The 13,044-nt window shown below is 30.7% G+C and overlaps 1 protein-coding gene across 1 annotated transcript in view; it reads right to left on the bottom strand.

Annotated features, from left to right (window-relative positions):
• Nucleotides 1-13,044, bottom strand: part of LOC118206141 (calcineurin-binding protein cabin-1-like) — a 195,928-nt gene that overhangs the window by 140,375 nt on the left and 42,509 nt on the right. Inside the window, exons 8-10 of the mRNA XM_085825897.1 lie at nt 11,877-11,925; nt 574-674; nt 424-490 (exon numbers count right to left, since the gene is read on the bottom strand). Coding sequence (XP_085682023.1) covers nt 424-490; nt 574-674; nt 11,877-11,925 — 217 coding nt within the window. The remainder of the gene's footprint in view (nt 1-423; nt 491-573; nt 675-11,876; nt 11,926-13,044) is intronic.

Raw genomic sequence — 13,044 nt, 5'->3', positions numbered from 1 at the left:
AGAATTAATGTGGCACCAATACACAGGAAAAGAAAACCCCTTTGGAGTCACATCAGTAGCAACTGAAAATATATGGCACCAACTACATGCAAAAAATAAATTTAAAGAAAAATTGCATGGAAGAAATAAATGCAAATGTACTTTTATGTTTCTTAAGTTTCATATTTTTTATTAAATGCTTATGCCATTCTTGTGTCGCCTTTTCTTGACATTTTTTTTTGGGGGGTGCAATTTCTGTTTGATGATTTTCTTATAGTATAAAATATTCCTTCAACCGAGGAGGTAATTATAATAAGCTCCCCACTATTTTTGAAAAGACACTTATAAAGCTGAGTTTACAGCACTATCAAAACATTGCACTTTGATTTTAGGATATTATTGTATAAATATAAGTAGATAATAAAAATATTTCAATAAGCTTACAATGGAAGGTTCTGCATTTGATATACAATCATACATGTTGACTAGACTTTCACCTAAATTCTTCCATCTAAAAAAATAACAAGAATTAAAATTATTTTTACATTACAAATACTTTTAATTGAGTATTATGTAACAGATATTTTTACTTACGTATACTCCTTTATTGGATGCCTAAGAGCTAATACTGGAAGAGGAGTTGGCTTGTACAAAGATCTTTTTTTCTCTCTCATATCAAGAGATTCTTGTATTAACTAAAATAAATAATAATAATAAAACAAAAAAATATACATTTAGCATCATATTTCGAGCAAAAATACAGTGGATGCTCATTTATTTGAATTCGGTTAATTTGAACTAATCCAAAGGCTCCCAAAAACTTGTATTGGAATTAATGTTAAAAATATCTCATTAATTCAAACTAAAAATTGGACAAAAATATTATTTATTTAACGGAGAAAATAATGCTGTATTTATTATTTTGTGTGTCATAATCATCCATATTTCTTTTCTGTGTAACAAGGTACATACTTGCATTCCTAGACTATTGCATTTCCACTAAACATTAATAGCTATTGTCCACCTCTTATCAGTGCTTAATGGACAAAGCCCCATGCCCTAACCTTTTTCCTTGGATTCATTCAGAATCCTTTATCAATGGGTCGGGTTAGGAGGAGTATCAATTGTATATTTGTTATAAATTTTCTTAGAATTTTAGGAAAACCAGTCTTTACTCAGGGATAAATAGAAGGGCTAGGTCATTCCTTTGTTCGACTCCTCGCCGACGCGAGCCTCATGAAGGGGGTTAACTGGAAGTAATCTGATGTGTCTGTGTTGCACCTGCTCTGATTTTAAGCATTTAAAACTGTAGTTTCAGTCAGTTGTGAGACGATTTTCTGAAGGTCGCATATTCCAAATAAATTTTAATCATACATATTTGTTTTCTAATACCGCAAATATTTAAAATAATTTGTGTATATATATATATATATATATAGTTTTAGTCAGTTTTCCTTTTAAATTCTATATTTAAAGTATCCTTTATGTAATATGGCTTCTTGCACTGTAGCAACGTGCCGTAACACTTATAGAAATACGAAAGGAAGAGAGATTGTATTTCATGCTTTCCCAAAGGACAATTTGCTTTTGTTGAAAGAATCATCCATATTTCTTTCAGGATACATAGATGTCGAAGACAGGATTCTATTAATGTGAAAAACGCAAGAATTTGCAGTGAACATTTTCTGTGCAGTGATTATGAAGATGACATGAGAAATAGCCTGTTTGGATTGCCGCAAAAGAAACTGTTGAAATGCAATACTGTGCCGAAAGTAAATTTATCGCGTGCAGTAAATGAAAAAACACCAAGAAATCGAAGACATTTGAAAAGAAAACTAATGGAGAGTACTTTTGAAAGACTACACAAATTAAGTCCAAAGAAAATTTATTTTGACGCCGAGAATGAAATTGAAGCTGACAATAATAAATCAAATGTGAATGATTTTGAAATAAAACTCACAAGTGACAGTATCCCTGAATGCCCTAAGTGTAAAGATAAACAAGAATGTATTGATAATTTGAAAAACAAAATAATATCCTTAGAAAATTGTAATAAAATACTGAAAAATAGAGAAGAGAAAAATTTTGTAATGTTTGCTCAATGACAAAGAAGGTGGAGGACATCTAGAAAGAAATTTGTACAGGAAATTCAGAAACTAAAATTCCAAACAGCGAAATTTAGGGAAAACCAGCATAGATCGGAGAATTTGGAAGAACATCTAAAGCATATTTTTACAACGTGCATTAACGCACTGCTAGAAAAGAAGGAAAAAATCAGGTGGACTAGTGAAGATATTTCACGTTGCATTGTCATAAGAGCTCTGTAGAATATGTTTCTTAAATAAAATTGCATACTATGTTTTTTCCCAAAGAAAAGCACCCAAAAGGCAAAAAAGTGGATTGCTTCGAATGTGGTAGCCAATAAATAATATTTCAACAACTCGTAGTTGCTTTGTGACTTGAGTAAGCATATATAATATGTTTTGATTTGAAATATTTCTAGATGACATTTTAGAAGTTAATAGCGTAAAGCATATTTCAAATGAGAACTAATTTTGTTAAGTTATTGTATCCTGTGTTATTATTGATTCGATTTTGTGCTAGCTTAGCACTCTAGATAAAATATAATAGTATAACATTAAAGTAATTGGCATAAGAAAACCTGCCTCCTTAACCCCCACTTTTGAAAAATTAAATAATTTTTTTAGGTACTGTGAGTAAAGTTGTTTTGTCTAAATTAAGATAACAATCTTACATGCATTTATTTAAATATAATATTGATGTAAGCCTAAGTTACAAAATTATTAAAAAAATATATGTTATTATATTGAATCGGGAGAAAAATATGCCAATGTAAAATTTCAATTAGGCTGAAACTCAAACTTAGATTAGCAGAAATTTTGAAAGAAAACTATGCAATTTAAGGTTGTTTTCTGGTTAATTTTAAATAGCTGTTATTATAGTTATCTTAGAAGTAGTAGTACAGTTTTCTTAGTTAAGATGCAGATAAAGAAATAATTAGAAATAAACAGGCATTTAAAGGGAAAAAAATCCCAGCAAATTAAAAAAAAGGGGGGGGGAACTTTATGCTAAGAGTAGCACATTTTATCTGTTATTTTTAAATTGAGTAAGTACTATTAAATTTTTTTTAATGTTCAGTGTAAAATGCATACTGCAGTAACATTCTCTCTTCTAAATTATAGCTATCTTTCACACACAGCTCATTTTAAATGCTGGTTCTTCAGATTTAAAACGCCAATTTCTATGCTGTCAATTGCATCTCCGTGCTCAGTGTCATCATGGCTACGTCATCACTCCCCACTGCCTCTTTCAGGGAAAAAAGCTCTATGAGCTAGCCCTTCTCTTTTAAGTCCTGGTCTTTACTACACATTCTAGAAAACTGCATCAGATATGCCTGCAGTGCGGACAAGTTAATGTGCTGTAGTTTTTCTGCCTTAGTGTGTGGTGTGAATGTGTACAAACTCAGGATATCTACACGTTGAAAGTACAAGACCCTAACTTTGGAGACAAAGGTAGAAATTTTAAAGAAAGTAGAGAATGTTGAATGTAAAGCAAAGTTAGAAGCTGACTATATAATAAAAAATAAATAAATAAATAAATAAAGTCAACTTATTTGAAAAAAAGGGGGGATCAATTTCAGATTCATGGGAAAAATTTTAATTTGCTAGAGGAAGGAAACACATGAGAAATGCAGCAGAAGATCTAGAAAAAGCTCTACTGATGTGGTTCCAGGAGGTTAAATCTCGAAATTTTGCAATAAACGGACCCTTATAGCAGATGAAGACTGATAAATTGACAAGTTGAATGGGTATTAGAGATTTTAAATGCAGTCATAAAAGGCTTTCTTGATTTAAGTCACAGCACAATATTTCCTATCAAGCTGTATGTGGCCAAAGCTCTGATGTAAAGGAAGACATATGCAGTAATTTCAGTAGGAACTGCCAGGGCTTTTCACTACTTACCTTCCAAAAGATATTCTTAATGCGGAAGAAACTGCACTTTTTATACACTCTTGTCAAACAAAACAGAGGATTACAGCTTTAGTTTGTGCAACTATGGATGGAAGCGAAAAGTTTAAATTATTAGTCACTGGAAAGTCCAAGAATCCACAGTGTTTTAAAGGAATTCAAACACTGCTAGTTGATTACATATCCAATGCAAAAGCATAGATGACATGAGACACCTTCAGTAACTGGTTAAAAGGAATGGATAAACAGTTTTTGAGGGAAAATCATAAAATTTTCTCTTATTTGTGGATAACACAATCTGCCACAATAACCAACCATCCAGAACTGAGTTCCATACTAGTTGAATAATTGCCGTCAAACATAAGTGTGAAGCTACAACCAATGTATCACGGAATCATCCAGAATCTTATAACAAATTAGAGATAATTCTGTAAGAGACTCTTACAAGAAATCTATGACATTACTCTGCAGACAGCCATACATAATCTAGATGCTGCACGAGATGCTGCTAAAGAAAGCACAATTGCATTTGTCATGCTAAATTCATGCATGCCGAAGAGAACAATCATATCTAAGAATGTGACAATATTCATACAGCTTTTCCTGAATTAAAAAAGTTTTAATGTGATAACGCTACTTTTTCTGATTATGTAAGTGTAGATGAAAACTTGGAAATCTGTGGAAAACTCAGTGACGATGACACAGTAAAAACTATACGAGATGAAAAATAAGAGACCTTTTCGGATTCAGCACAGAATGAAGACACTGTTAAGCATTTTAATGATCAAGCCATAATGGGCTCTATAAAACTCTGAAAGCATTTATTCAGATTAAACCTTCTTCTGAAAATGAATTGAAATGTTTACTTCAAATCGAAAAGCATGTTGAAACATGTACGCATAATAAACAAAACCAAACATCGTTTTACAGTTTTTGCCAAAAGTGTAATTCATATTTTTAATTAAAGTTTATTTTATACTGCATATCTTCTGCTTCATTTTATGATTAAGGTAAGTCTTTATTGCTTTTTAATATGTTTAATTTTAGATAGCATAGTATAATATATTTTCTGGGGTTATATGCACTAGGAGATCATTTTTAAAGTTAGTTATATTTTCTCATAACATCAGATAATTCAAACTCTTTTCTGAGAATCTTTGAATTAACAAGCATCCACTGTATAACAATTTTAAAAATATAAATTTTAGGATAGTAAACTCAATTTTAAAATAAATATATAAATGTGCCTACAATAGAATTTATCTATAGGGTGATCACAAAGTTCTTGATAAGTGATTTAAAAAATATGATGTGAGTTGTAAACAAAATTATAGCAATAACATAATGAAAGCATTTTCCAAAGTAAAATAGTGAATTCATACAATGCATAATCAAGCTAACTGGCAGAAACAAACTGCTGCTGCAAAAAACCTAAGGACTTATAAAGAAAATATGAACTCTGAATTAAGCATTACTTGAATTTTCACCCATTTTGTTACAACCATTATTAAAGTACCTACAACAAATGCTATCTACTAGAATTAAGAATCTTGAAAAGAAAAAGAAAAAATGTTTATAGAAAATATAATGAAAGTTATTCATCATTTGGGTTTACTGAGAATGGGTATAAAATGAACCCTCAACCTCAATGTATAGTTTACAATGAGCTATTACTATCCAATCAAAGTATGAAACCATCATTTCTTAAAAGACATCTTGAACCTAAGTATGCCAATATAAAGGGTAAATCTGAAGAACATTTTACGACTAAATTATCGGAGTTCAAAAATAGTAAACAAATAATGAAAAAGACACAATAACACGCCGAATAAATACTAATTCAGAAGTTAAACAACAAAAATCAGCGTTAATTTGCAAAATTTTCACAGGACTAGTTTCGATGGTTTTACCGAACCATCATCTTCAGCTGCAAAACCGCAAATGAACAAGATAGGAATTATATAAGATAGGATTATTTTAGGAGATTATAAAAATTCTGTTGTCATTCCCTTCATTCCATCAATTAGCTATAAAGTTGCACATATTTTGCAGAAATTTAACTTTCGGGTTGTTTACTCTCCCATCAATAAAATTCCAACTTCTATACTCAAGGACCCCATTCCGGATATGAATTCCTGGGGTATTTATAGGATTCCTTGCCAGTGCGGTTTAATTTACATTGGCCAAACTAAGAGCCTTAAAATTTCGCGTCAAAGAACATGAGGCATATGTTAGAAAAAAGGAAACACAGAAGTCTTCTGTTGTTCAACATTGTTGGTCCGAAAATCACACTTTCAATTTTTCTGCTGCCAAAATTATTCAAAAAACATCTTCCATTGGAGAACTGGATTTTCTAGAGGCATTTCACATTCATAAAAATCTTTCTGTTCTAGTTAACGATCCTAATTCCAATCCAAATTTGCCTTCGGCTTTTAGAGAAATTATGTTTTAGTTCTGGTTTCGCCAACAGATGGCGCCACTTGCTTATTCTTGTCCAGGCTTTCTTATCTTATCTAAACATTATTTCCTATCTTGTTCATTTGCGGTTTTGCAGCTGAAGATGATGGTTCGGTAAAACCATCGAAACTAGTCCTGTGAAAATTTTGCAAATTAACGCTGATTTTTGTTGTTTAACTTCTGAATTAGTATTTATTCGGCGTGTTATTGTGTCTTAATTATAGAAGCCCCAAACAGGCTTACATTTTGCTTTCTTTTTTGCACGTGGTGTGGCCGCCATTTTGTAATTGTAGGAGTTTCGGTGAGTACATTTTTGCAATTTTCAAGTTATGTTTATGTTTTGTACATTTGGATATTGTGCTTTGCTTGTCTGATTTCATGCATTTTGCTTACAAACATTTTGTTTTCTATTCATTTCTGTGAGGGATTTTTCTGCTATTTTGTGTGTACTTTATTATTGCTCAGTTAATTTAGTTTGATTTTCTGCATTGTTTATCATGCCTTCATCCGTTAATCGTTTCACTAAATTACGCCTGAAACGGCAAAAATTCCTGAATCATCTTGACTTTTTACTTAAATGTAAATGTAAAAAATTGATCCCCAATTTTATTCAAATCAAATCTAATCAAAAACCTTCGAGTCGTGTTTCAAGAATTCTGTTAAATTGCAAACTTGCCTTACTTCGGTCCGTGATAAGGGATACACGTCAACAATTGTCCAAAATTGAACATGAACTCTATAAGCTTCATCTGGAACTCGCTAAAACATATCCAAAATTCACTGCCCTTGAACAAAAGTCTTGGTCTAGAACGGAGAATGCAGTTAACCGTCATAAAAACACCCTTGCAGTTAAATTCGAAAAACTTCTTTTACAGTCTTCCAGTTCAAGTAGTTCAAAAAATCTTCCCATTGTAAACATCAAGCCAATAGTTAATATTTCTAATGTTAGTCTTTCAGAAGAACAAGAGAGAATTCTAAAATATAATTTTAACTTCTCACAAACCTGTAAACCCTCGATTCCAAAGATTTTGGCTCCTATCGAAAAAGCTTTCAAGTTCAGTAAAGTTTCAGATTCACAGAAAGAAATGATTAGGCATCTTATCGCTCATAATGTGAAATTCAATAATAAACCTTTGAAACCAAATCTAACTGCGAGAGAAAGAGCTACAATGCGCGAAATTCATTCTAACCCGGATATTATCATTTCAAAGGCCGACAAAGGTGGCCAGATAGTCGTCATGGATAAGAACACTTACATCGATGGTGTCACTAAACTCTTAAACGAAGGACCATATAATCCGATCCCTAAAGATCCTTCACCTTCGGACTTATCCAAAATAAAAACTGCGATCAAATCTTCGCAAATCATTTCAAGCAACTTAAAACATTCGCTTATCCCATCTGTTGCGAATTGTGCCAGATTATATGTTCTTCCCAAAATTCATAAAAGTGGTATTCCTTTCCGCCCTATTGTATCAAATTTAGGTACTGCCTCGTATCCTTTAGCTAAATATTTCGTTTCTAGATTTTCCACTCTATTAGACAATAACATTTACACCATAAAAAATTCAATAGAGTTTGTAAAAAAGGTTAAAAACATTTCTCCTAGTAATTTACTCATGGTTTCTTTTGATGTAAAATCATTATTCACCAATGTCCCAGTGGAGGGTGCATTAAGATGTCTAGAAACCAGACTTCGCGAATTTCATTTCTCTTGCATCGAAATTGATGAGCTAATTTCTCTAACTCAACTCTGTTTGAAACAAACACATTTTGTTTTCCAAAATAAATATTACAAGCAAACTGAGGGATTAGCCATGGGAAGTCCCCTCAGTCCCATCCTGGCTGATATCTACATGCATTATTATGAATCAAAATTGTTTGAAACTTTAAACTTCCCGGCATGGTTCCGCTACGTAGACGATACTTTTACCCTGTTTGAAGGTAATAAAGATGATTTAAATAAAGTTCTTTCAACAATGAATTCTATTGATCCTGCTATTCAGTTCACTTTTGAACTTGAGACTTGCAATTCTCTTCCGTTTCTCGACATTCTGGTCACACGTAACACATCCAACTTCACTACTACAGTTTACCGTAAACCTGCATCGGTTTGCCTTCCACCACACTTTAAATCATGTCATCCGACTAAACAAAAGTTAGCTTCATTTTATTCCTATGTTTTCCGTGCTCTTCAAGTTTGCTCCTCCAAACTAGCCCTTGATGAAGAACTAAATTATTTAAAAGCAATAGCTATTGACAGGGGCTTTTCACCCAACATTATTAATCAAGCAGTTAAAAAATTCTCATCTCAACACACTAAAAGCCACACTCTTATTTTAGGAGATTATAAAAATTCTGTTGTCATTCCCTTCTTTCCATCAATTAGCTATAAAGTTGCACATATTTTGCAGAAATTTAACTTTCGGGTTGTTTACTCTCCCATCAATAAAATTCCAACTTCTATACTCAAGGACCCCATTCCGGATATGAATTCCTGGGGTATTTATAGGATTCCTTGCCAGTGCGGTTTAATTTACATTGGCCAAACTAAGAGAGCCTTAAAATTTCACGTCAAAGAACATGAGGCATATGTTAGAAAAAAGGAAACACAGAAGTCTTCTGTTGCTCAACATTGTTGGTCCGAAAATCACACTTTCAATTTTTCTGCTGCCAAAATTATTCAAAAAACATCTTCCATTGGAGAACTGGATTTTCTAGAGGCATTTCACATTCATAAAAATCTTTCTGTTCTAGTTAACGATCCTAATTCCAATCCAAATTTGCCTTCGGCTTTTAGAGAAATTATGTTTTAGTTCTGGTTTCGCCAACAGAAGGCGCCACTTGCTTATTCTTGTCCAGGCTTTCTTATCTTATCTAAACATTATTTCCTATCTTGTTCATTTGCGGTTTTGCAGCTGAAGATGATGGTTCGGTAAAACCATCGAAACTAGTCCTGTGAAAATTTTGCAAATTAACGCTGATTTTTGTTGTTTAACTTCTGAATTAAATAATGAAAAGTTTTGTTACTTCAAGTGAAAAACATTTGGAAGCTAGTTGCCTAGTAAGCCTATGAGCTGCACTATTGAAGAAAACCTTACATTACCAGCAGCTAAGAATATAATTTTAACATTATTCAATGAAAAAGCATCTAATGAACTTATTAATATTCCATTATCAAATGATACAGTAAGTCAATAGATTCATAAAATGGCAAATTCTATAAAAGAGACATTAAAAAAATAAAAAAACTGAGTATATCACATTGTAGTTGAATAATGACGAACTTTGTTCAACCGTTAGTTTACATACGTTTCGAAGAAAATAAAAGAATTGACAAAGAGTGTGTATTTTGTGAATCTCTTCATGATAGAGCAACTGCAAATGAAATTTTCAGAGTAACTAAAAATTTTATGTCATTTCTTGAAATAAGTGCATTGCTGTATGCAGTGACAGAGCTTGGGCTTTAACAGGAAAACATTCTGGTGTTATTTCTCAAATAAAGAAAGTCACATCTGAAACTAAATTTAATCACAGCTCCACTGCTTTAGTAGCCAAAACAATCCCTGAAAACCTGAGAATAGCTTTGAATCAAGCTTTGATAATTGCCAATTTTATTAAAAAACCGATCTTTAAATTCAAGAATATTTACTATTTTATGCCAAGAGATGGGCAGTGAACATAAAACACTTTTATTTTATCCTTAAGTAAGGTGATACAGAAGAAAAGTTTTAAATCGTCTTTTTGAACTTTGATCAGAAATTAAAATTTTCCTTATCTTTAAATAACTATTTGATAAATAAGGTAATTATAACTTAAATTTTGATAATTAAAATGGTAACCAATTTTTAACCTTATATTTTTTATGTGAGCATATTTAATACAAATAGCGAATATGTTGTGCAAATGGTAATGTGTGTGTGTGTGTATATATATATATGTGATGTACCAGCTTTAGTCGTAGCTTAAATTATCAGACGATAAGTTTCTAAAAAAAAAGGATCCATTTATTATTCTTCAGGAGAAATAGCAGTTACAAAATCAGATATCCGGAGTAAATAAAAAGAATTACTAATAACTTTTTGTATGAAGTTTACTGCATCGTGACATTTAAGAAAAAAGCCCCGATGTCCTTTTGCGAGTCTTTTTATAGCCTCTGGAAGGGCGGAGCTTCCAAGAAATGATGTCAGCCTCGTCAGCCAATCCATTTCACTTTAAATATTTCCAGAACATTCTATAACAGTACGTGTAGAAAAAGCGGGAAAAACAACTTGACTACGAGGCTGTGGATTTAATTCCACGTACTTTCAAATAAGAGAACGTCGCCATTAAAAATGAAAAGAACATACAGTTAGAATTTTAAGTGTATTCTTGACTATAGAATTTTATTATTACACATATATATATATAATATTAATATTTCTAGAGAAATTGAAAAATAATCATTATAAAATGTGGTGGTAGTACTAAAGTTTTTCAATTTCGTTTAGATGGTACGCATTAGTCAAAAAGTTGAGAACTGCTCACCTAGAATCTCAAATTTTAAACAGTATTCCATCTATGCATATGCACATTGAAGACCAAATTTTATTTATTTCATATTTTGTTTGAATTTAGTGATCTAATTAACCAATTCAGCAATTTCAAACCAATGTATTACCACTCAACAAAGCATAACATGTTAATCTATCAAATTTAATTAGCCAACTCAGCGATTTCAAAGAAATCTGCCACTTTATAAAATGCAAGATATTTGTCTTCAAATTTAATCCACAAATTCAGTGGTTAAAAGAAACATGTTGCTATAGCCGAAATAAAATATTTCTAACTCCCACAAAAGAATATCACCTTTTTCAAAATTCTCTATTATTGATTAATAAATTAAGTGATTTAATAGCAACAAATGCATTTTCTCATCTCTTTTTTTAGTAATTACTACCTAACCTGTGCAATTACAGTATTTGAGGGTCATCAAAATCATAATATTATATATATGATTTTAATATATACATTTTTTAAATTTTATATATATGATTTTAATTTTTAAATGATATTATATATATATATAATAACTATTTTAGCCAGAAGTTCAGTTTAGTTCATCATATTTTAGTATGGGTACCTTCATAGACACTGACAGAACTTTTGAAGCAGAAGAAAGACATCGCATATGGCTTATTAGGATACAAACCATAGAGTTTCTAATTGCTAGGTGAATGTACTAACTACTTATGCCATGATAGCAAATATGAAAGGATACAACAGTTTCCTTACAAATTAATTCTTAATATAGGAAAGTAGAAGAGAAATAAAGTACTTTTTCCTTATATTTGAAATTGAATCAAACTAAATAAAAAGACAGCATTAATAAATACTTGAAATAGTTTCTTGTAACGAACTATATAACTAGTATAAGCAATGTATTTTATATACCGAAGAAAAAATATATACCTTGTCTGCTTCCTCTTTATCATACTCAGCAAGATAAATTGAAGGATCACTGTAAAAATTAAGAAAAAATTCTCAGCCAAAAGTAAATATGCAATGGCTAAAAAATTATTCATTCTTATTTAATTAAACCTAAAAAAATGTTTCTTTTTTACATGCTTCAGGATCTTTTTAACAAGTAAATGCATATAAAATGTAAAACCTTGAAATTTTAAAATCAAAAACTCATCACAAATGCAATAAGACAATTTCTACTATTTTCAAACTTTATGCAGAAATCTCTGTTTGCTAAATTAAGAAACGAAATATCCAAACCTACAAATTTGCTTAATTTTCTTGTAGTAAACAGTTAAATGAGCAGCATCATATATTATTTTCCCAGCTACATCAGGCATTTTTAATTCAGCCATTTTCTTCACTCGATACAGTTCAGTCTACTTGCCAATTGCCAGATTTTGTACTTTTAATGAAAAAATTTCCATTATTTTAAATTAGATTATAACTATAATTATTATTATCATCACTTTTCATTTTTTAAAAAAGGGATTCCGTTTTCTGATTGGTTTTTACAACTCTCTTCTCTTCTAGAAATACATAAATTATATAAAATTTAACATAATAACTATCCTAAGATTTTGAAATGACATGAATATAATTTAAGCAATTTGATTACTTACTTAAATTACATCCATATAATTTCAAAAAAATAAAAATGGGAAAATAATTTAATCGATAAACATAAATTAGAGTTAATAAATAATATTAATATTTTTTCTTTTACTGAATATAAAATTATGATGCTGAATGATAAAAAATGATTTTGAAAAAATATCTTAGGAAGATAAATATTAAGCCAAAATATGGCATATCACTCATACATTATCTTGCACAATCAAGTTTTAAAAAAAATTCAATTTTCAATACTTATATTTACACTAGGGGCAAACTAATAGATAAAAAAATTATATTACTTCATAAGTCTCAAAGATCCTCATAAAGCAATTTCTGGTAATCTGGTAACTCGGAAGAAATTTAAATTTTTTAATATTTTCTATTAATATTATAAAGCTTTATTTTTGCTGTATTAGATGTAAATTTATATGCCTTTCATAACAATACTTGTAATTTCCATTAGAAAAGAAGATTACTAGAGATGCAAGAAGAACAAATA

This window comes from Stegodyphus dumicola, chromosome 10 (assembly GCF_044657685.1).
Source record: "Stegodyphus dumicola isolate Sdum_Otavi_A_Nest chromosome 10, ASM4465768v1".
Taxonomy (NCBI): Eukaryota; Metazoa; Arthropoda; class Arachnida; order Araneae; family Eresidae; genus Stegodyphus; species Stegodyphus dumicola.
Note: the sequence above shows the minus strand (reverse complement) of the source record. Positions and strands in the feature narration are given on the sequence as shown.